Source organism: Pelophylax lessonae (genome assembly GCF_965119305.1).
Source record: "Pelophylax lessonae genome assembly, chromosome: 3".
Lineage (NCBI taxonomy): Eukaryota > Metazoa > Chordata > Amphibia > Anura > Ranidae > Pelophylax > Pelophylax lessonae.
Window position 1 is genome coordinate 654084972 of NC_138770.1, and position 25943 is coordinate 654110914.

General features: G+C 46.5%; 1 protein-coding gene across 1 annotated transcript in view; it reads right to left on the reverse strand.

Annotated features, from left to right (window-relative positions):
• ASB3 (ankyrin repeat and SOCS box containing 3) overlaps positions 1-25496 on the reverse strand; it is a 286288-nt gene extending 260792 nt beyond the window's left edge. The window contains exons 1-3 of the mRNA XM_082249958.1: positions 25438-25496; positions 17835-18036; positions 8028-8186 (exon numbers count right to left, since the gene is read on the reverse strand). Coding sequence (XP_082106084.1) covers positions 8028-8186; positions 17835-18030 — 355 coding nt within the window. The 5' untranslated portion in view covers positions 18031-18036; positions 25438-25496. The remainder of the gene's footprint in view (positions 1-8027; positions 8187-17834; positions 18037-25437) is intronic.
• Positions 25497-25943: the final 447 nt, after the last annotated feature.

Here is a 25943-nt window from a genome sequence, read left to right on the forward strand (position 1 = left end):
TTTGGGGTGTAAGCTGAATATTGCAGCTATCCTTAAACCTAAGTGCCACATTGGGTATGAGTATAAGTATATTTTAAATGTGGGAGGAGGGGGGGGGGGAACTGGGGGGGGGGGGGGGACTCCTGAAGCTTAGCAAAAGCAACAAAAACAAAAGAGAAAGTTCTTTCTACTGATTTATATGCTCTCGTTGGTTAACGTAGCCTCACAGTCTGGACAATTTAAAAAATTATGTAGTTAATTTTTCAGTGCTCCGAATCTGCACAGAGTCTGGAGGCTTTGATATTAAAGTGAGCCTATGCTTTTGAGAGTGTTTTTTTATGTTTTTTTTCTCTGTTATTACCATCTCAGCCCGATGCTGCAGAGTTCTAATAACATCATCTAGTTTGTGTTCCAGTGGGTGGTAGGAGTAAAAAGCAGATTCTGGTCTGTGTAGGCGTGTTTCCTCTAGACAAGTGGTTTCCAAACTGTAACCCCAAGGGCCGAATATGGCCATTTGTTTGACATTATCCAGCCTTTTGGGCACTGTTCCTCCCACTGACACCAACAATGGGGTACCATTTCTCCCACTGATACGAGGCGCCATTCCTCAAACTGACACCAGCAATTTGGACTCTTCCTTCCTCAGACACCAGTGATGGGGCCCTATTCCTCCCATTATTACCAACAATGGGGCACTATCCCTCCCACTAATACCAATGATGGGACATTGGTTACATCCACTGACACCAGGCAATTTTCTACTCCCACTGGGCAAAGTTAGGCCCCCAAAAACTTTTAATGACAGTAAACTGGCTGTCAGGGGTTTACTGTTGTGCGCAGGCGAACTGGTAACCCTCCTGCCGCGAATTGGCGAACACCAATGCGCATGCGTGTACGCAGAGGCGCTCTCACATAGCGTTCTCCAGTTTCGCAAATGCGTATGCGTGCACAATTACCATTGGCGCCAAATGGCCTATTTAAATGCAGCAGCCACGCTGAGTCTTTGCTGTGTGATCTTCAGCTCTCCTGTCTCATGTGCCCGTACCTACCTGCTGTTTCCTGATCATCTGACCGGCTTGCCTTTGACCTTGATTGCCTGCTGCCCGCCCTGACCCCAGCTTGTCTTGACTACGCTTTTGCCTTTCACTGATCTGTTTATCCGCTATTGGACCTGGGCCTGCTCTTTGCCTGGCTGGGGAATCCTGAGGACCGCAACCTGGTGCTAGCACGCAGCCAAATCCATCCCCACCATCAGGGGTCCTGGTGAATACCGGCTAGCACTTAGACTCCGCACCTCTGGGGAACCTGCGTCCCGCTAAGGTGTCATGTCGGCATCCCCATCCTGGGGTTTCGCATAGGATTCTGGGCTACCAAGTGAGAAATCCTTCTGCACGTCTGGCCCTGACACTGGCCCTTTGTTTGGAAATATTGGAGACCCTTGCTCTAGACCACAATGTCCATGTCAACCCCCTCCTTACCACACAGTCCAAAAAGTCTCTATGGAATATGAGTAAAGCAAGAATTGAATTAGATGGGTTTGTAGGGTGCCTACAGATAGTATCTACGTAATTGGGTATCTGTGCCCTTTTCCCATGTAAACTTGATATTTATGTCCACTCATGAGTTTGTGTGTTCACTAAAAGCTTGTATTTCTGATGTTCTAATCTTGATCCATGTATCATCAATTAACTGGAACCAATGCCTTGGTGTTATTTCCCAGCAAGAGTACAAGGTTTGCTTCTCCTCGATGTACAGTAAAGTGCACATTTTGGATAGAAAGGTCAACTGACTTACAAAAGGCGTGAAAGAGGCCATCAATGTCCAACTGGAACAATCATCACTGAACAGGGGTGGTGGCCTTCAATGCCATCTATCTTCCACATATAATGCGATTTTAACAGCTCTATCCCAACACTTTGACAACAATTTACATCTTCATGTAAATAGAAGGGTTGAAACCTATAAAGCCCTCTTAACACAAAGGATGGGATTATGTAACCAGAACAGGGTAGCTCCACAATTTTCGCACCTCCCTTATTGAAAGATTAAAATGCACTTACATCCAGAAGGTACAATAATGCGCAAAGAAAAGGAATCACAGCAGGTATATGGACTTATAAATCAAGTGTGAATAAAGGAACACCAACTGCGCGCACCCTGTTTAGCAGGTGAATGGGTAATAATAAACTGGTGACTGAATAAATCAATATACAATCAATAACGATTAATAAATCAATACATGTGCATAAACTGTGCTCATAATCAATAAGTCCATGTCACATAAAAATGCATGCATATAAAGTCCACAATCCAAAATGTGTGCTTGAAAAATACTGATGAATGGTGCATCTAAAACAAATCAGTGATCCGATGCGAATGAGTCCCGTGCTGTGTAGAGGGTCACCCAGGGTTCCACCACCTCCGTGATTCAGTCCCCTTCAGCCAAAAATCTCATCCCACGATATGGCCCACCATAAATATGGTTAAGGCGAACAGCGCTGTATGCACATATAATTCCGCTCCCAATATACTGCTTGGTCCGCTTCTCCTTATTGGTCCAGGAGATGGGGTGATGGGGAGGAGCTGGAAAATATAGTTGCAGGATTGGCTAGTTTTCAGTTGCAGAGTAGAAATTGTCGGATAAACATCTCCGTGTAGCCATCTTCTGTGTTTCCTCACCCGACTTGAAGAGTTCAGATCTGCCTTTGCAGTCAAACAGTCCCCACTTTTGGAGAGGGTAACTTTCCCTGGCAACAGGTTCCCAGTCAGGACACTGACATGCACCCTCTCGGCTGTACAAAAGTCCACCATCCACAGTCTCCTCTATACTCCTCCACCACTCCACCAGTTAAATGTGTCTACCCAATGCTAGAAATACTGCCAGCAGTTTTTGAAAAAACTTAAGTCAGACCAAAAAATTCAATATTTTTTATAATAAAGAGTAGCCTAAATGGTATCCAAACTGCAGAACTTTGCTAGCCTTTATCCGGCCCTTAGGGCCCTTTTCCTTCCAATTATATGAGGCACTATTCCTCCCCACTGACACCAAAAATGGGGAATAATTCCTGCCACTGACACTAATGATGAGGCATTATTTCTCCCACTAATATCAACGATGGGGCACTATTGCTCTGACTAATATCAATGATGGGGCACTATTCCTCCCACTGACAGCAACGTGGCCCGGTTTCTTCCACTAATACAAATGATGAGGCACTACTCCTCCCCCTACTGACCATCAACCCTGAGGCCATGTTTATGCTCACTGCTGCTGGGCCCAGGACATAATCTACACCACTGGCCACAATCCGGTCCCCTAATGTCTTGAGGACAGTAAACTGGCCCTTTGAAAAGTTTTGAGACCCCCGGCTTAGACCATCGGTGTACCAATATCACCTGCCCCCTTCAATCCGTCATGAATGCTCTGCCAGACTCCTTTGACCTTACTAATCACTCAGTGTCTGCTACTCCTCTCTGTCAATCCCTCCACTGGTTTTTGCTCGCCCAACAAATTAAATTCAAAATACTAACAACTTACAAAGCAATCCACAACTCAGCCCCAAGCTACATCACTAACCTGGTCTCAAAAAACCAACCTAATCGTTCTCTTTGTTCCTCCCAAGACCTCCTGCTCTCTAGCTCCCTCGTCACCTCCTCCCATGCTCGCCACCAGGACTTTTCCAGAGCCTCTCCAATCGTATGGAACTCCTTACCCCAATCTGTCTGATTATCTCCTAGTCTTTTAGCATTTAGACGATCCCTGAAAACCCTCCTCTTCAGAAAAGCCTATCCTACCCACACATAACAACTGTATTTTCATTTTCACTATCAGCTCATCCCCCACAGTTATTGCCTTTTGTTTCACTTGACCCTCCCTTCTGGATTGTAAGCTCTGAGCATGGCCCTCCGATTCCTCATGTATTGAATTGTATTGTAACTGTATTGTCTGCCCCCCTGTATAATAATATTATTAATAATAAATCTTACCAACCCCAATGACTGCCACTGGTGCCTGATATTAGAATTAGTATAATACTAATAAAGCCAGTCCTACATGTAGATCATGAATCCTGCCATGTGCCAAAAACAGTAAGGACATGTGCCCCCCACAACTTGGGTAATATTACCACAGAGGACAACAGTTTTTTTAATGCTTGGGCTGCAATACCCGAATTCCGTAGCAGATGGTGGGGAAGATTAAATCTGAGAGACCTTATATGGAGGTCACTAAACAAATGGGGGATTCCCAGTTCCCTTTGAAATCCCCTCATCTTACCATTTCACAACAAATTAGGCTTCATGCATATGTCAATGTCTAGCAAGCATTTTATATCCAGCTGGTATGCTGCTAGTTTTGGGTTTTGAGATCTCCATGAATTATGAGTATGGCAGAGGTTAGCCCTGGATGGGTTTGGTGTAAGGTTGCCACCTCATCCCTTTAAACCAAGACACACATTAATTACACAGGTTCTGTGGCTGATTAAAGTGGTAATTAAACTCACTTAGTGCCTGATGTGCATTATATTAGCCTCAGAACCTGTGTGATTAAAGTGGAGTTCCGGCCTGTTTTGCAACTTTAGTGATTCCTGAAGTGCTCGCTATGCTGATCAACAATTGGGCATTTTCAATTTTTTTTGGCGGTCCCTTACCTTATTTTCAGGGCATTTTTGATTGTACTTCCTCCTTCTCCCCCCTCTGTGGCCACGGCCACCGACATCACTTCTGCCTTTGCACTGCCTCCTGGGAGCTGTTTGTCATCACTCCCAGGAGGCTGGGATCAGGAAGAACTCCCAGAACACTCCCTGGAATCAGGAAGAAGGACACAGCAGATTACACTGAGGCTTCAGATGCCCACATCCAAGATGGCCACGCTCAGACAGCTTTTTTAAAAGTAAGGTTTTGACTAAAATCCAATACTGTACACCTTGTAAGTATGAGAATAGCGGTTCTGTAAAGGGCGATGAATTCGTATTATAGGGGTATTTTTAGTTAAAAAAGGTATTTGATGCCGGAACTCCGCTTTAATATGTGTCCTGTTTTACAGGGATGAGATGGCAACCCTAGTTTGGGGGGGGATGTACAGAAATTATCTAAATAAGACATAGTGAGGAAAAAAAAAAAAAACACAGCTAAAGAGCATTCAAAGACATTGACAAGCACAGCAAAAAGCATTTGAGGTCTGCGGTTAGATTACCGGTTGTAAATATGACCACGAAAAAAGAATCATCCTGACCTCTGTATAACTACAGAGGTTAAAGGGCAGAGGCCAGCCATTTGTTAAATGGATGGCTAAACAACACGGGATAAGCCTGCTCTTGTCCCACTGTGTTAAAAAAGCAATGAGTACGCCCAGTAAAACAAATATCATTCCCCCTGACACAGGCTCAAGTTCGAGATATGAAATACAGACAACCCATTTTATTATGGTACCTTCCAGTTCACGTGAGGATCTTGGAAAATCAAATGACCCATTAGGGGAGATTTAATAAAACTGGAGCACTCAGAATCTGGTGCAGCTGTGCATGGTAGCCAATCAGCTTCTAACTTCACCTTGTTCAATTAAAGCGGAGTTTCAGCCTGTATTAAAACAAATTAAAAGTCAGCAACTACAAATGCTGTAGCTTCTGACATTTAATATGAGGACACTTACCTGTCCAGGGAGCCCATGGTGTCAGCACCCGAAGCCGACCTCTCCAGGAGCTCCAGGTGCAGGCGCCGGAATCCTTATTAAGGGAAACAGGTAGTGAAGCCTTGCAGTTTCCTACTGCACATGCACAAGTCGCACTGTGCTTTTTGATGGTTCCACTGTCTTCTGAGACCTGTGTGTGTGTCTCCCAGAAATCAGTGGGGGGGGGGGGGGGCGAGGAGGAGGGGCTGCAAATGACATAGCCCGCTGCAGCGCCCTTACACAGAAGTGGGAGCGGAAAAGTGCCAAATGTGGCACCAGAGGGGGGCAGGAAGCAGATAAGAGGACCTTCAACTTTTGGGTGACCCTCAGATTTAAGCTTTAACAATTGGTTTCTATGCAGAGCTGCATCAGATTTTACACGCTCTAGTTTTAGTAAATCAACCCCGTAATGTTTTAACTCTCAGGAACTCTAAAAGCAGATATTTGCCCTTCCAATCTCAGCTCAACCCATAAACAGTGACTATGGGCTTTCACTCTTCCAGTTGGGTTTCTAATGTAGACTTGAACTAAAAAAAAAAAAAGAAGAAGATTTTGTATCTTATAGGAAACAGAGATGTTAATTGTGCCTAAGCAAAAATCTGACAAATCTACCATTTGTCTTGAATTCCTCCTGAAAATAAGCAGTGCCCTTCCTATCTGGTATTTTGTCTAGGCATTCCTGTTCTGTAGCCTTATAACTGTTTACCTGCAGTATGAGATCATCTAAAGCAGGGGTCCCCAATCCCCAGGCCAAGGACAGGTGCCGATCCATGGCATGTTGATGGCCAGTCAAATGGAAATGGCAGGAAGTGAGCGGCGACTGCTGTCCACAAATGCCCATCGTAGATCGCGCTTGCCGCTCACTTCATGCTGTGAAGCCATGCCTTTATGTCCTCTCCCGGCTCCTCCGCCCAACAGAGCGATGTCATCCTATCAGCAGGGCAAGGGGCAGGAGGAGCTGCAGATCGGAATTGAAAGCTCCTCCAATCCCCTGCCCTGTTGATAGGATGACATCATCGGGTGGACAGGGGAGCCAAGAGAGGACACACAGACTGATCACAGCCTCTGCCCTGCTAAAGGTAGGAGTCGTGTGCAGGGGCGACAGACATTAGCGACGTGTGATATTAGAGAGGAAAGTGAGGGGGGGGGGGCAGACTACAGGTGCACTGTGATGGAGGAGGCTATGATTGCTAGGGGCACTGTAATGTAAAGGGACTGCACTGTAAAGGGGTGCTGTAATCATTACATTGCCACTTTACAGTGCAGTTTCATTTTATATCACAGTGCCCCCTTAAAAATCACAGTCCCCTTTACATTACAGTGTCCCCTTTACATCACAGTGCCCCCTTTAGAGAGCAGTCCCCATTATATTATTGTAAAAGGGCACTCTGATATAAAAGGGACTTCACTGTAAAGGGGCACTGTAATGTAAAGGGAGGCTGTGATGTGAAGGGGAACTGTGTCAGGAGCCCCTACCAAGTACAGACCCCCCTCGTGCAGCCGATTGCCCAGTTGCTGGCGGCACGGGCCCATCGTTAGCACAGCACCATGCCCAAAAAATATGGGGGAGGGGGGTAGATGGGGGGCTAGATGACCCACAGGGACCCAGAAGGGGGGGAGGGTGCCTAACAGGGAGGGGAACCCAGGGGTTTGACTATCCCATGGGGGGGTCCATGTCCATCCCAAAACCCTCCAGGGGGAGAGGGGGGGACAGCTACTCACCATACCAGGAACCAGGCGGGCACCGCTCCAGACAGCACCTCCTCTCCATTGAAATGGGGGGGGGCTGTCAGCCAGGAGCAACACTGCAACACAGGCTGAGACCGGGTCGTATGCGACCTCACAAGGCATTTAACTAATAAGCCAGCCCCTGTCCGGTGGGGCTATGTCGCGGCCGAACTAACGCGGAGCTGAGATCTGCTCGTACTCGCTGGCCAGACTGGATGACCACTGGATCTAGATCATCCAGCCCCTCGCCAGTCAACTGTTTTTGCAGTTGACTGTAGATCTCACAGGAAAAAACCCAAGAAAAAAAAAATTCTATCTAAAAAGAAACAAAAAGGCAGGACCAGAGACCCCAGCAAGGAACTAGGTCCTTACTCCTGACTAGGCAGAAAAAAACTGAGTACGTATAGCAGAGAGAGGGAATATACCCCCTGGGACTGCCCATAGGCATAGCCAGACTTTTTTTCTGCCTATTGTCCTATACCTGTAGGGGGCAGTATAACCCAATGGTTAAGAAGATCTGGAGCTGTGTCCGTCAATGAATGAAAAAGAAAAATGTTTTTTTAAATGTCGTGCAACGTTACGCATCAAGAATCGCATGCAAAGTTGCATCACAGTGCGGACCGGGGCTTAAGTTTTAGAGTTATTTTCTTACCTAAAAAAAGTGGCGTTGTTTCGTCATTGGTCAGGTCGCTGGGATCAGCGCCAGCTCGAAGGAGAAGTTTAGCACATTGCACACTCCCACACTTGGCTGCAAGATGCAGTGCGGTTTCACCTTCAAATGTCTTTGATTTGATATAGGACTTGGATGAAGCTGTCGGGAGGAAAAGTGTGTATTATTAGTAAGTTGCAAATACAAAGATACAAAAGTCACAACATGCGATTCCCCAAATGCTGCGATCTAGGGTGGGTTACAGTGGTATTTATCCCTGAATATCAAGTGAACAACACAAATGCGCTGTCTAGGCTGCTCTCTGAAAAAGACAATGAGATGTGTTCCCAAGAGCAGTTTAGGAAAACTAAGAAAACTAACTGTAGACTGACCCTTTATGTGACAATATCACCCAGACTGACCCTTTATGTGACAATATCACCCTGATTAAAGTGCTTACCTGCTCTGTGCAATCGTTTTGCACAGAGCAGCCCCGATTCTCTTCTTTTGGGGTCCTCCGCCAGCACTTCAGGCCCCTCCTCTGTAACCAGATTGGATTGATAGCAGCGGGAGTGATTCTCTCCCGCTGCTATTAATCTGTCCAATGAGGAGAGAGACAGCGGCGAGAGCCGCTGCGCTGTTGTACATCGCTGGATCCTATCGGCTCAGGTAAGGAAAAGGGGGGATCTGAGGGGCAGCTGCAGCCCCAAAGGTTTTTGCATAGAATGCATTAAAGGGGAAAAAGGCTTCATTCACACCTAGGTGATTTGAATCGCAGGTGGAATCACGTGACACTTTTGCGATGCCATAACTTCTTAATGGCACCCCATTTGCAGGGCGATTTTGCCGCGACGCGTGAACCTTGATGCTCAAAAAGTATGATTGGTTACTATGCAGAGCTTATCCAAATTCTGAACTCTCCAGTTTTAGTAAATCAACCCCTTAGGCCCCTTTCACATGGGCTGTCCAATCAGGTCCGCCTGTCAGTTGTTCGGACCTTGCAGTCTCCCCAATGGAGCGGCGGATGTCCGCTGACACATCCACCGCTATCCGACCCTGCCTGCAAAATCCAGATGGAAAGTGGTCCTATTTTCCATCCGTCTGGTGGATCAGATAGGATCGGATGGAATCGGACAGGCGGTCCGTTTCCATTCGCTTTCCCCAAAGAGGAGAGCGGGACTGAATCTATGGACCTGTCATCCGCCTGCTCAGCGGGAATCAGCGGAGCGATCCCCCCGCTGAGCAAGTGGATTCCAAAAAACGGATGTGCGTTTTTTCCTGAGTTTCTGGTGTGTTTTGCAACAGTGAAAAAAGGACATTTGAAACCTGGGAGTCCACCACCGGTAACCCCCACTGACCAGTGACAATCTCGTCAAAATAAGCGGGGAAGGGAAACACTTTAATCGCTCTGGATGGCCTGCGGGTGCCAAATTGCACCGGAGTAGCCAACGCAGCATCCGCTGCATCCTCCATCTTTAAAGTTTCTCGCACTGACACAATCAGTGCTTCTACCAGCACTCATGCGCGGAGGTGGAAGAGGAATCATTCTCACTATCCGAGCACTTTAGGTGCGTGGATGCAGACACCGTGAGGGAGGCCAGTTCAGCCTCCGAGTGGAGGCAGATGAGATAGGTAAAGGCGGAAGGCGCTTTTTGCCAGGCCTTTTCTGCAAGACCAGGTCCACTTTAGACACTAATGACTGAAGGACCGCCGTCATGGCGGCCATAGCCGAGAGGGCTCCCGAGGATCCCCCCCCCCCCGCCTCAGAGTGGGTCCAGTGGTGAGATGTGTTCTGCAGGCTCTATATACCCTGGAGCCACAGTGATATCTTTGCACCAATACAGGGAAAATCACCTATGTATATATGCAATACAATATATATATATATATATATATATATATATATATATATATATATATATATATATATAGGACCATATACCATAGGCAGTGAAATCATCCCCCCGCAGTACTGACACCCGTGGGACTGCAAGTCCCAGCACCACTGCATGAGAAGGGAACAGGCCTGGAGATATCACCCAGGACTCACCACCGCCACGTCTTAGCCGAAAAATGAGAGGAGAGAGCGCAAATCCGCAGCACACCGATCCCAGGAAACAGGAATCGGCCGTGCAGACACTAGAGTCCACTGCCCCCGTGCCACTCTGCGCAGCTACAAGAAAATGGCCGCCACTGCGGTCTATGAAAAGCATCTCCAACATGGCCACCGATCACCAGAAACACTAGAAAATGGCGGCGCCACCCATGGCACGCGGTAGCCAGCCAGGGAGCTGTCCGGCACCTCAAACAGGCATCCGGCTGCTCACCGCAAGGAGTGCACCGGATGCAGCTGAAAGTTCACCTCACCAGATCAGTCCTTCACATCACTGAAGAGACAGAGATAGACACAGTACACACACCAACCACCCACCATCCTGGGCAAGCCCCTACAGAGGAGGGTAAGGGGAAGATGTGGGAGGGAAGGACCCAGGAGACCTACCAACCCCAGGAGGACCTCGCAGTCACCTCAGAGTGAGTATGGGGCACTACTCAACATACCTTAGGAGCCAGGCGGGGTTCACTCTGAGCAGACCCTCTCCCCATCTCAGCACGGGGGTGCTGCGGCACAGGGGCTCCCTCCAGTGGGACCCTGTTGCTGCTGACCAAGCGCAGAGCTGAGGCCTGCCCGTGCATGATGGCCAGACTGGGACGACCGTAAGGATCTAGGATATCCAGTGCATCACCCAGTCCAGCAGTTGATTGCACTCCTCACAGGAACAACTTGATTGTAGAAGAAGAAACAAAGAAAACAATAAAAGAAAAAAATCAGTTTAAAAAGTAAAAAAAGTGCCAGGAACAGAGATACCAGCAAGGAGCTAGGTCCTTACTCCTGACTAGGCAGAAAAAAACTAGGATCCTAGAGCAGGAGTATACCACCTGGGACTGCTCCATAGGTGTAGATAAGCTTTGTTAACCCTTTTCCGCCTAATGTCCTACTCCTAGGAAGAGAAGCATTAACCCATCCGTCTAATGAAGATATGAAGCGGTGTGCGTCAATGAACGAAATAGAAATCCCAAGCAGTGTCAAACATAAGGGGTGGGAACAGCAGAAAAAAACTTCCCCAAGGGTAAACATAGCCAACTTGGAGCTCAACTGTCAACAACTGGAGCTCACCTGAAAAAAAACACCCTCAAAGGAGGACAAGTCCTCTAAACAGAAGCCTGCAAAACTTAGCGACCAAAAGAAGCATCCGCACATGCCAACACATCGACTTTATAAAACTTTGTGAATGTGTGTACAGATGTCCAGGTAGCCGCCTGCAAACCTGCCATCACTGCCGCCTGATGACAGAAGGCCCAGGAGGCACTAAGCACCCAAGTAGAGTGGGGGTTGACAGGAAAAGGAAGAACCTGACACTTAATAGAATAAGCCTGAACCACAGTCTGTCTGATCCATCTGGAAATGGTTGCAGCAGAAGCAGCCAGCCCCTAGCAAGGTTCATCCGTGAGGACAAATAGTGAGTCTGATTTCCTAAAAGACTCTGTAGCTGCCAGATACACCCTTATTGCCCGAACCACATCCAGGCAGTACAAAGCAACTTCCTTAGGATGCTTAGGCTTGTGACACAGGGAGGGCAACACAATGTCTTCATTCAGATGAAAGTCAGAGACGACCTTCGTAAGGATCGACAAGACATGGACGCAGAACCACCTTATCCCTGTGAAGGACAAGACAACGCTGCCAGTTCAGACACCCTGCACGCCAAAGTAATGGCCACCAAAAGGGCCACCTTCTGAGACAATGTAAGCAGGGGAATCTCCTGAATATTTTCAAAGGGAGGCTTCTGAGGAACTGACAACACCAAATTGAGGTCCCACACCGGCAATGGAGACCGCACTGGAGGAACAAAGTGTCCCACGTCCTGGAGAAAAGTATGCACCAAGGAGTGTGTGGCCAACGGACGTTGAAAGAAAACCGCCAAGGCCGAGACCTGGCCCTTGATGGTACTCAGGGCAAGGCGCTGCACAACCACTCGTTGGAGGAAAGCCAAGATTAGAGCCACCGAAAAGGAACGAGAACGAGGGTGAACCAGTCTTCCGCGTACAATGGTAATTCTTCCTAGAAGTAGATTTTCTAGCTTTTAACAGCGCAGAAATCACTGAGTCAGAAACCCTCTGTCCTTCAGCACCTGGCTTTCAAACAGCCAAGCTGTCAAAGCCAGCGACTGTAAAGCAGGATGTAAGATTGGCCCGTGGGACAACAGATCTTCCCTTAGAGGGAGTCTCCAAGGAGCATCAGCGACCAGCCTTACCAGATCAGCGTACCAAGACCAGCAAGGCCAGTCTGGAGCTACTAGGATGACCAGAATCCTTTCTGCCTCAATCTTGCGTAGTAGTCTCGGCAGAAGCTAGAGAGGAGGAAAGGCATAAATCAGATGATACTGACTCCAAGGAGCCACTAAAGCGTCTGTAGAAATTGTAGCAATGGCTAGAGGATCCCGAGACTGTGCCACAAACATCTGAACCTTCCTGGTGAGGCAAGAGGCCAACAGATCCACCTCTGGAGTACCCCACCGGAGACACAACTGATGAAACACCTCTGGATGAAGAGACCATTCTCCCTGGTCTAACGCCTGTGGACTGAGATAGTTCGCTTGCCAATTTTCAACCCCTGGAATGTGCACAGCAGAGAGGGCTGGAACAAATCTTTCTTTCTGCCTACCTTAGAATGCCAGCTACTTCCTGAACCGTCAGAACACTTCTTATGCCCTCTTGGTGATTGACATAGACCACGGCCGTGGCATTGTCCGACTGAATCAGCAACGGACACCCCTGGAGATGACTTGTCCAATGATTCAGACAAGGTCTGATTGCTCAGAGCTCCAGTACATTGATTGGTAGTCTGGATTCTTCCTGAGACCAGACCCCCTGAGCACAATCTGTACACTAGTTTGAGACAACAAAATGTGCTTTCCACTACCATCTCCGCCCTAAATACTAAAACTAATATTAAGAGTGCCCAAAAGAGATTTATTTGCAAATCATTAGATTTAGCGATGAGCAACAATTACTTTTGGCAGCAAGGTTCATGTTAAAACCAAATCAAAGGGGTAGCTATGGGTGCTAAGTACGCACCTAGTGTGGCAAATATTTTACTAGGAGTGTGGGAAGAAGAGGCCATTTTCTCCAGGCCAGAGCCCTCTTTACAGCTTTATAAGAGGTATATTGATGACCTCCTGGTCCTCTGGAGCGGGTCAGAGGACTCGCTCAGAGAATTCATTGAGAGAATAAATCATAACAAATATAGTCTAATCTTTACTGCCACATGGAGTAAACAGGAAGTGCATTTCTTAGACCTAACCCTGGAGAAATGTGCTAACACTATTAACACAAAAACCTTCTTTAAAGAAACCGATAAAAACAGCTATATATACACAGTGCCTTGCGAAAGTATTCGGCCCCCTTGAACTTTTCGATCTTTTGCCACATTTCAGGCTTCAAACATAAAGATATAAAACTGTAATTTTTTGTGAAGAATCAACAAGTGGGACACAATCATGAAGTGGAACGAAATTTATTGGATATTTCAAACTTTTTTAACAAATAAAAAACTGAAAAATTGGGCGTGCAAAATAATTCAGCCCCCTTCAGTTAAAACTTTGTAGCGCTACCTTTTGCTACGATTACAGCTGTAAGTCGCTTGGGGTATGTCTCTATCAGTTTTGCTCATCAAGAGACTGAAATTTTTGCCCATTCCTCCTTGCAAAACAGCTCAAGCTCAGTGAGGTTGGATGGAGAGCGTTTGTGAACAGCAGTTTTCAGTTCTTTCCACAGATTCTTGATTGGATTCAGGTCTGGACTTTGACTTGGCCATTCTAACACCTGGATATGTTTATTTGTGAACCATTCCATTGTAGATTTTGCTTTATGTTTTGGATCATTGTCTTGTTGGAAGACAAATCTCCGTCCCAGTCTCAGGTCTTTTGCAGACTCCATCAGGTTTTCTTCCAGAATGGTCCTGTATTTGGCTCCATCCATCGTCCCATCAATTTTAACCATCTTCCCTGTCCCTGCTGAAGAAAAGCAGGCCCAAACCATGATGCTGCCACCACCATGTTTGACAGTGGGGATGGTGTGTTCAGGGTGATGAGCTGTGTTGCTTTTGGGCCAAACATAACGTTTTGCATTGTTGCCAAAAAGTTCGATTTTGGTTTCATCTGACCAGAGCACCTTCTTTCACATGTTTGGTGTGTCTCCCAGGTGGCTTGTGGCAAACTTTAAACGACACTTTTTATGGATATCTTTAAGAAATGGCTTTCTTCTTGCCACTCTTCCATAAAAGGCCAGATTTGTGCAGTATACGACTGATTGTTGTCCTATAGACAGAGTCTCCCACCTCAGCTGTAGATCTCTGCAGTTCATCCAGAGTGATCATGGGCCTCTTGGCTGCATCTCTGATCGGTCTTCTCCTTGTATGAGCTGAAAGTTTAGAGGGACGGCCAGGTCTTCGTAGATTTGCAGTGGTCTGATACTCCTTCCATTTCAATATTATCGCTTGCACAGTGCTCCTTGGGATGTTTAAAGCTTGGGAAATCTTTTTGTATCCAAATCCGGTTTTAAATTTCTCCAAAACAGTATCTCGCACCTGCCTGGTGTGTTCCTTGTTCTTCATGATGCTCTCTGCGCTTTAAAACGGACCTCTGAGACTATCACAGTGCAGGTGCATTTTACGGAGACTTGATTACACACAGGTGGATTCTATTTATCATCATTAGTCATTTAGGTCAACATTGATTCATTCAGAGATCCTCACTGAACTTTTGGAGAGAGTTTGCACTGAAAGTAAAGGGGCTGAATAATTTTGCACGCCCAATTTTTCAGTTTTTTATTTGTTAACAAAGTTTGAAATATTCAATAAATTTCGTTCCACTTCATGATTGTGTCCCACTTGTTGTTGATTCTTCACAAAAAAAATTACAGTTTTATATCTTTATGTGTGAAGCCTGAAATGTGGCAAAAGTTTGAAAAGTTCAAGGGGGCCGAATACTTTCGCAAGGCACTGTACCAACAATAAGTTGCCATCATCCCCAATGACTGGGAGCTATCCCTAAAGGGCAATTTATGCGCATTCGACGCAATTGCAGGAAGGATGAAGACTACGATGTTCAGTCTAACATACTTATGGATATAGGTTTGCTGCGAAAGGGTACAACCGATGTGAAATACAAAAAATAAGAGACAATGTGAAAAGAATTTCACGGAAAGACCTGTTGGGTAAGAGGAACAAGAAACATGGTAATAAAGGAGAACTAGCCATTCTCACCAACTTTAACCGAGACTACAAACATGTAGAAGCCATTGTACGCAAGCATTGGCCTATTCTCAAAAAAGATAGAACTCTTAATTCTATCCTTCCAGCTAAACCCCTCTTCATATACCTTAAAGTTCAGAATTTGAGACATAATCTAGCTCCAAATGTTCCAGATCCCCCCAAAAAGGTAGTCACCTTTTTGTACCAAAAAGGTTTTTATCCCTGTAAAAGGTGCAAAGTATGCAGAACCACAAAAAATTACAAGAAATTGGCACAATTTAAATCACATACCACTGGCTGAGTCTATAATATTAAAAAGTTCATATCCTGTCACTCCACTCATGTGACATACCACCTATAGTGTCCATGTGTGCTTCAATATACCGGAAAAAACTACCCGTAAACTTAAGGTCAGAATTAATGAACATCTTAACATTAAAAAGGGGTATCCCAAACACAGCTTGTCGAATCATTTTTGACTATACCACAACCGAGATCCGAGTTGTTTATCTGTTTGCGGTATTGACAAGATAGAGTCCCATTGGAGGGGAGGTAATTTAACACAGAGAATTTCCATGAATGAAACAGAGTGGATTTATCGGTTAAATACCTTGCACCCCTTAGGTTTAAATATGGATATTGATTTAAATTGTTTTATTTCTAATTATTAATCTTTAATTAATCATTTACTTTACTCCCTACGCCCTCAATTATTTATCAGTTTAATATACCATAAAATTTATTTTCTAATAAAGGATATTTATTATTAATTCTATTATTAATAATTTAATTTATCATTTCTAGTTATTTATTTAAATTAAAATGATCATTTAATTTAATTCCAACTGATCAATCAATTAATTTACTATACCACTATCTACTGAATTTGATTATTGTAGTACGTCCTATTTATTTTAATACATATTTCCTATGTTTCTATTAATTTATATTAACTATAAATTCATGTACTGTTTAATTGTAACATATTGGTTTTAATTATTATGTTTTAATTTACCTTTTATTGGGATACTTTACCCTCATGTAATAAACCTATCCTTGCCCCGTTAGAAGTATCATATTCATTTAGCCCTAGTTTAAATTTAAATATATGCCCGGTTTTAATTATCTTTTTATATATTCACAATGTTCTGTTAAGGGCACGAAGGTTCTATCAATCTAAAGCTATTGCCCTTCTTCCAGGTGGGCGTGCCTAGTCGAGTAACGGAGGCAGATTGGTTGTTCAATGAGGCTGGCTAGTATTTATATCTAATGATATGAGTGCGATCACATGACCCTTGATGACGACTGCTATGTGCTGATGAAACGCGTCGGGGTGTTTGATCGCAACCACGCCACTACGCCACTTCCGGGTCCAGGTGGAACGCAATTGGAACGCGGAAGCGGCGTTCCGACCTGGAATCCACGGCTTGTTTTCTCTGAATGTCGGTTTAAAGAAACTGTCATGTCAGTGCATCCGCTTTTATTTAATAAACCTTTACATACTTATTTCACCATGAGAGCCCTCCTTCTTCTTTTTACCATGCCAATCGAGAGTTATATTTCCTGGCTTTGAGGAGACCCCCAGGTGGATGATGTATATTGGTTGGAGCTACTTACTGGAGATTGAACCACTCATTTTCGCCCGCTAATTAAACTGTCTACAACTTTTGAATCTCAGCCTGAACCGACCCCCTATAACTAAGGAGTCCGTTCATTCTGGTAAGCATTTTTGTGCACACCGGGTGGTCCTGTGTCTTGGTGAAGGTGTTGGAGAGCCAAGAAATGCCATAACAAGATCTTTTCAGAGACTCTATTTGATTATAGGATGGTGTTATTGGATTAAATCAATCTGTTTTATGGTCCCACACACCAATATCTGATTGGATCTCATTTTGCACATTGCACTTTAATTTCACTATTGGACTATTGGACCATTCATCCTCTTACAATTTATTGATTGCATTATTTAATTAATTATGTACATATTGCACTGGATTAGAGTACTTTAACTGTGTATTTTTTCTGAGTTTTATTTATTTATTACACATGAATTAAGTGCATCACACACACATATGTGCACCTGGTAATTATCCTTGATTGTTTATCATGTTTTTTTGGTATTTGCACTTGGTAACTAACTAGTACTGCTTATATATAATTTGAGAGTATTTTTTTGCACACAACACTAAAGTGTATGAGATTGGTTGAGCGCAGCTATTATATATTATTATATAATTTTTTACCATTCATTACGTTTTCACGTTTATGTTGCGGCTCCCAACTAGGGTTTATTTCCTTGCAATTCACATTTTTGGATTTATCCAACTTTAATATTTACTGTTTTCCACTGGGCGGGTACAGTTGGTGCTTAACACCAATTCTCTTTCCCAAGCCTTATTATAGGTTTACCTATAGGTACAAGTTATAGAGGGGGGTTTACAACCACTTTAAAATGTATGTATACAGACCTATTAATAAGGCTTTATTATTTCCCCTACCTGAGCTAATTAGCAGCTGTAAACACTGAGCCGAGTTGGAAAAAGCTGCTTCATGGATCGGCATCCATCCTCGGTTATCAGGCACATCCACGCTGCATCCTTTTTTAATTAGGTTCCTCAAAGATCTTATATCACCTCTCCGAGCCACATGTCCGACAGAAGAACATCTATCAGTATACGCCTCTGAGAAATCCATTTCCACCTGTACACAAGACAGAAGTTCAATAACTAAAATGCCAGAGCCGAGCGGCCAGTTAACTTTTCTCAGCTCTTAACAATAATGTGGATGAAAGAGAACAGGAAGGGACGTGAGGGATTTAGGGAAAAAAATAAAAAATAAAACAGCATCAGCTTCTTCCTGCCTGATGAAATACATAAATTATTAGTATGGGGCCGTGCTGCCAGCAGGTAGCAAATATTCCCATCTGAGACTTAACCAATTTATAAACAAATCTTATACTAAATTATATATATATATATATATATATATATATATACACACACACACACATATACACTATTGGGACGCCTGCCTTTACACACACATGAACTTTAATGGCATCCCAGTCTTAGTCTGTAGGGTTCAATATTGAGTTGGCCCACCCTTTGCAGCTATAACAGCTTCAACTCTTCTGGGAATGCTGTCCACAAGATTTAGAAGTGAGTCTATGAGAATGTTTGACCATTCTTCCAGAAGCGCATTTGTGAGGTCAGGCTACTCGCTCCTGACTCCTGCACTCTGCGTTACTCTCACCTGACCTCTGTACTCTGGGTTACGCACTCCTGGCCTCTGCACTCTGGGTTATTTACTCCTAGCACCTGCACTCTGCGTTACTTTTCCTGACCCATGCACTCTGCATTGCTTACTCCTGACACCTGCATTCTGCGTTGCTTAATGCTGACCCCTGCACTCTGCCTTGCTAACTCCTTTCCCCTGCACTCTGCGTTGCTTACTCCTGACCCCTGCACTCTGCTTTCCTCCCGCCTAACCCCTGCACTCTGCTTTACTCCCGCCTGACCCCTGCACTCTGCTTTCCTCCCGCCTGACCCCTGCACTCTGCTTTCCTCCCGCCTGACCCCTGCACTCTGCTTTCCTCCCGCCTGACCCCTGCACTCTGCGTTACTTACTAATGACCCCTTGCGTTACTCCCCCCTGACCTCTGCACTCTGTGTTACTTAATCCTGACCCCTGCACTCTCCATTACTTACTCCTGACCCTTGCACTCTGTGTTACTTAATTCTGACCCCTGCACTCTGTGTTACTTAATCCTGACCCCTGCACTCTGTGTTACTTAATCCTCACCCCTGCACTCTGTGTTACTTAATCCTGACCCCTACACTCTCCATTATTTAATCAAATTAAAAAATATCATACCATACAATAAATCGCAATGTGCAGTAAACATATTCAGAACAGTACAAATGAGTGTATAATAACATTGGCTCATAGCCGTGCAAAAAAATATCATAAAAATTTAGAAAGATAAAGTGCAAGAAGTGACAATCCACTGTAAATGTGAATGGGGAGCTGCCTCTATTGCAACAGTCCAAACATACGGTTAGGAATGGAGTCCACTTCAACCAAAGATGTCTTAATCCAAAAAAGGGGTCACCAGAATGTGTTCATCCACCAACCGGGAGGGGAAGAGAATACTATTACCGGAATTAGTGGACTTTACTGCCAGCGGCAAAGATTAGATCAAGCATGGAACTGGAGCATGGATAATAATAATCTCTGATTGGCTGACATCAATCCTTTTCCTTTTTATCAGGTCCCTTCTAGTGGATCACGGACTCAGATAACCATATAAGAAAAAAAGTCCACTCTGCCGCCACTTCCAGCAATGTCTCCTCTCTACTTCCTGTCTGTAGGTGACATCACTTCCTGTCTGTACCTGACTTTTTGCTGCTGGCAGTTGAGTCCACTAATTCCGGTAATAGTATTTTCTCCCCCTCCCGGGTGGTGGATGAACACGTCCTGGTGACCCCTTCTATGGATTAAGACATCTTTGGTTGAAGTGGACTCTACTCCTAACCATTTGTTTGGACCGTTGCAACAAAGGCAGCTCCCCGTTCACATTTACAGGGGATTGTCACTTCTTGCACTTTATCTTTCTAAATTTTCATGATATTTTTTGCACGGCTATAAGCCAATGTTATTATACACTCATATGTACTGTTCTGAATAGGATTACTGCACTTTATCATATTTTTTAATTTGTTTGTTTAATAAGGACACTTGTTTATATAGGCTGACCTGTTCATACATGCCAGGTGGTAGTAACGCAGAGTGCAGGGTTCAGGAGTAACTAACACAGAGCGCAAACGTCAGGTGGGAGTAACGCAGAGTGCAGGGGTCAGGTGGGAGTAACGCAGAGTGCAGGGGTCAGGTGGGAGTAACGCAGAGTGCGGGGGTCAGGTGGGAGTAACACAGAGTGCGGGGGTCAGGTGGGAGTAACACAGAGTGCGGGGGTCAGGTGGGAGTAACACAGAGTGCGGGGGTCAGGTGGGAGTAACACAGAGTGCGGGGGTCAGGAGTAACTAACACAGAGCGCAGACGTCAGGTGGGAGTAACGCAGAATGCAGGGGTCAGGTGGAAGTAAAGCAGAGTGCCTGGGTCAGGTGGAAGTAACGCAGAGTGCCGGGGTCAGGTGGAAGTAAAGCAGAGTGCCGGGGTCAGGAGGGAGGAACGCAGAGTGCGGGGGTCAGGAGGGAGGAACGCAGAGTGCGGGGGTCAGGAGGGAGGAACGCAGAGTGCGGGGGTTTGGAGGGAGGAACGCAGAGTGCGGGGGTCAGGAGGGAGGAACGCAGAGTGCAGGGGTCAGGAGGGAGGAACGCAGAGTGCGGGGGTCAGGAGGGAGGAACGCAGAGTGCGGGGGTTAGGAGGGAGTAACACAGAGTGCAGATATCTGGAGTAAAAAATGCAGAGTGAAGGGTTTAGGAGTAAGTAATGCAGAGTGCAGAGGTCATGTGCGAGTAATGCAGAGTGCAGGGGTCAGGAGCGAGTAACGCAGGGTGCAGGTGGGAGTAACGCAGAGTTCAGAGGTCAGGTGGGAGTAACGCAAAGTGTAGGGTCAGGAGCGAGTAATGCTGAGTGCAGGGGTCAGGAGCGAGCAATCCTGAACCCTGCATTGCTTACTCCTGACCCCAGCACTGCGAGTTGCTTACTCCTGACCCCTGCACTGCGAGTTGCTTACTCCTGACCCCTGCACTGCGAGTTGCTTACTCCTGACCCCTGCACTCTTCGTTACTCCCACCTGACCCCTGCAGTCTGTGATACTTCCTCCTGACCCCTGCACTCTGCCTTACTTCCTCCTGACCCCTGCACTCTGCCTTGCTCGATCTGACCCCTGCACACTCTGCATTACTCCCACCTGGCATGTATGAACAGGTCTTTCCAAAAGATAGAGACAGCACTCAAGGTGTTTTAAGATGAAATCAATCGAACTCCTTTATTCTTCATCAATACAGCAGACAGACAGTACAATGCACGAACAGACATGTCGGGTTGACGCGTTTCACGATGTAAATCGCTTATTCATAACCACACACGATGAGACTGGATGCTGGCAAACATTTATAGGTAGACTAAAGAGGTGATGGCCAGGAAATCTAATTTCTCGCACCTTGAGTTGATTGAAAAGAAAACAAAACAGGTGCGAGTTCGGCAATCCACAATCCCATAGTGAAGACAATTAATCACAAAAAACTCCCTCCCTCCATAAGGAGGGGGAAGTGCACATACAAATAATATAAAATCTTATGATAAACATAATCAAAACATAGAAAAACAACAGGCTGTGTATGAAAGAAGGATAACCGCATAAAGTATTATATTTTTATATATATAGTTTAACCTCTGGTGACAAAAAAGAGATGCAAATATAAAATAGCCGGGAACGTTGAAAAAAATCTCTCGGATTTATCGGTAGCTATATGGAGTCTACATGACATAAAGGATATCTGAGCAGATATTAATCCTATCAACAAACAATACCCGTGCATAGCCAAAAAACAGGTCTGCCTATATTAACAAGTGTACTTATTAGGGCTGCAACGACTTTTTGACTACGAAAATTCGTCGACGTGCGTGAAAGGCATTGACGCGTCACGCGTGACGTCACACGCCCCCTGCTTGCATTGCTGGCCGGGCCGCTGCATTGACTGGGGCTGCTGCAGGCTGCACTGCCCCGCCCCCCACTGCGCTCCAGTCCAGAGTGTCCGGCTCTTCTACGTCAGCCGCTGTGAGCGGCATGACGTCCCGGGGCCGCTGCGCCTGCGCATCAACTGAGCTGATTTTCTGTGGCTGCAGACTGCCGCCAACGCCGATGATCCCTCCCACTCCAGCAGCATCATGTGATCGCAGGTGAGCCTGAGGGGTCTACACTGGGAGGGGGGCTTACTAAGTGGTCTGTACTAGGTGGGAGGGCTTACTGAGGGGTCTGTACTAGGTGGGAGGGCTTACTGAGGGGTCTACACTGGGAGGGGGGCTTACTAAGTGGTCTGTACTAGGTGGGAGAGCTTACTGAGGGGTCTGTACTAGGTGGGAGGGCTTACTGAGGGGCCTGTACTGGGAGGGGGGATTACTGATGGGTCTGTACTGGGAGGGGGGCTTACTGAGGGGTCTGTACTGGGAGGGGGGCTTACTGAGGGGTCTGTACTGGGAGGGGGCTTACTGAGGGGTCTGTACTAGGTGGGAGGGCTTACTGAGGGGTCTGTACAAGGTGGGAGGGCTTACTGAGGGGTCTGTACTGGGAGGGGACTTACTGAGGGGTCTGTACTGGGAGGGGGCTTACTGAGGGGTCTGTACTAGGTGGGAGGGCTTACTGAGGGGTCTGTACTGGGAGGGGGCTTACTGAGGGGTCTGTACTGGGAGGGGGGCTTACTGAGGGGTTTGTACTGGGAGGGGGCTTACTGAGGGGTCTGTACTGGGAGGGGGGGCTTACTGAGGTGTCTGTACTGGGAGGAGGGGCTTACTGAGGGGTCTGTACTGGGAGGGGGGCTTACTGAGGGGTCTGTACTGGGAGGGGGGCTTACTGAGGGGTTTGTACTGGGAGGGGGCTTACTGAGGGGTCTGTACTGGGAGGGGGGGCTTACTGAGGTGTCTGTACTGGGAGGAGGGGCTTACTGAGAGGTCTGTACTGGGAGGGGGGCTTACTGAGGGGTCTACACTGGGAGGGGGGCTTACTAAGTGGTCTGTACTAGGTGGGAGGGCTTACTGAGGGGTCTGTACAGGGAGGGGGCTTACTGAGGGGTCTGTACTGGGAGGGGGCTTACTGAGGGGTCTGTGCTGGAAGGGGGCTTACTGAGGGGTCTGTACTGGGAGGGGGGCTTACTGAGGGGTCTGTACTGAGAGGGGGGCTTACTAAGGGGTCTGTATTAATTACAGGATTAATTAGCTAATGAAAAAACACTCAATTAAGCAAAAAAATTAAATAAAAATAATCGTTAGATTAGTCGACTAATCGTAAAAATAATCAATAGATTAGTCGAGAGACAAATTAATCGTTATTTGCAGCCCTAATACTTATTTAACAAACAAATTAAAAAATATGATGCCATAAAATAAATTGCAATGTGCAGTAATCATATTCAGAACAGGACATATGAGTGTATAATAACATTGGCTTATAGTCTTGCAAAAAATATCATGAAAATTTAGAAAGATAAAGTGCAAGAAGTGACAATCCACTGTAAATGTGAACGGGGAGCTGCCTCTATTGCAACGGTCCAAACATACGGTTAGAAGTAGAGTCCACTTCAACCAAAGATGTCTTAATCCAAAGAAGGGGTCACCAAGACGTGTTCATCCACCACCCGGGAGGGGGAGAGAATTCTATTACCAATTAGTGGACTTTATCTTTCTAATTTTTCATGATATTTTTTGCACGACTATAAACCAATGTTATTATACACTCATATGTACTGTTCTGTATATGTTTACTGCACATTGCCATTTATTTTATGGTATATTTTTTAATTTGTCTGTTTAATAAGTACCCTTGTTTATAAAGGCTGACCTTTCATACAGGCCAGGTACTTCTCACTAAGCACAGCACTTTATTGTCCATTTCTTTCTTACACAATATTGTATTGCAGTGCTAAAAGCTGTTCCTCTAAACTAGTAGCACAATCATTTTAGTTTTATAGTTACTCCCACCTGAACCCTGCACTCTACATTACTCCCACCTGACTCCTACACTCTACGTTACTCGCTCCTGACCCCTGCACACCACGTTACTTCCACCTGACCTCTGCACTCTGCGTTACTCCCAGCTGACCCTGCGTTACTCGCTCCTAACCCCTGCACTCTGCATTACTCGCACCTGACCCCTGCAGTCTGCGTTACTCCCACCTAACCCCAGCACACCACGCTACTCCCACCTAACCCCTGCACACCGTGCTACTCCCACCTGAACCCTGCACACCACGCTACTCCCTCCTGAACCCTGCACTCTGCCTTACTCCCTCCTGAACCCTGCACACCGCGCTACTCCCGCCAGAACCCTGCACTCTGCCTTACTCCCTCCTGACCCCTGCACTCTGCCTTACACCCTCCTGACCCCTGCACTCTGCCTTACACCCTCCTGACCCCTGCACTCTGCCTTACTCCCTCCTGAACCCTGCACTCTGCCTTACTCCCTCCTGACCCCTGCACTCTGCCTTACTCCCAACTGAACCCTGCACTATGCCTTACTCCCTCCTGACCCCTGCACTCTGCCTTACTCCCAACTGAACCCTGCACTCTGCCTTACTCCCACCTGACCCCTGCACTCTGCCTTACTCCCAACTGAACCCTGCACTATGCCTTACTCCCTCCTGACCCCTGCACTCTGCCTTACTCCCTCCTGACCCCTGCACTCTGCCTTACTCCCTCCTGACCCCTGCACTCTGCCTTACTCCCACCTGAACCCTGCACTCTGCCTTACTCCCACCTGAACCCTGCACTCTGCCTTACTCCCTCCTGTACCCTGCACACCGCGTTACTCCCGCCAGAACCCTGCACTCTGCCTTACTCCCTCCTGACCCCTGCATTACTCAATCTGACCCCTGCACACCGCGTTACTGCCACCTGACTCCTGCGTTACTCCCCCCTGAACCCTGCACTCTGCCTTACTCCCTCCTGAACCCTGCCCTAAGCCTTGCTCCCTCCTGAACCCTGCACTCTGCGTTACTCCCTCCTGAACCCTGCACACCGCGTTACTCCGACTTGACCCCTGCACTCTGCGCTAATCCGACCTGACCCCTGCACTCTGCGTTACTCCCTCCTGAACTCTGCGTTACTCCCATCTGACCCCTGCACTCTGCGTTACTCCCATCTGACCCTGTGTTAGAAGCCTCAAGAGCTTTCATTGGTCAGAACAGTCACATGACTGCACCGACCAATGAGAATTGCTTCTTTCTTCTGGTAAACCTTAAATGTACATCTCATTGGTCAGCGCGGTGGGTCACTGTGTCCAATGAGCGGTAGCCCTGGCAGTGACTGGGGCTGTGTATTGCGGGGTGTACGGACACCGGCAGCACCATGGACAGGGTATCCAGCGTTGGTTCACTCTTTCATCTTCCATAAGAAAGGTGAACTCACCCTTCCAAAACCACACACAGGACTGCTTGTCAGTCACAGGTCCGCCAATCCCACAGGTCCTCTTTACTGTTCCGACTCTGACGTCATCTGTACAGGCCCATCCACCGACCGATCACAACTCCCGCGCCGCTTCGTATCCCCGCTAGTCACGTGGCCAACCGAACCACGCCCCTACCCATTTCAGATCGAATGGACCGCTCACATTCACATCAGTTCTCTGTCATTCTTTTGTCTCTTATGTATAAAGTTCATTCAATAAAAAAAGAGTTCTCGGCGCTTCTACTACAAGTCCTGTGACGCTTTGTAGGCGCCGTCCTATCAGTGGGAGGGAAGGGGTAGGGGGCGGGGATTGGTGACAGGTGAGTGTGCGGAACAACGGAAGCAGCGTTCGGATAGAACAACTTAGAGCGCATGCGTCATGCGTTCCAACATGGCCGCCATGCGTTCCAACAGGTTTCCTAAAGTGACAGAACAGGAAGTAGCGGCAAACATCTTCTTACAGCCACGCAAGTCTTGAATTTTAC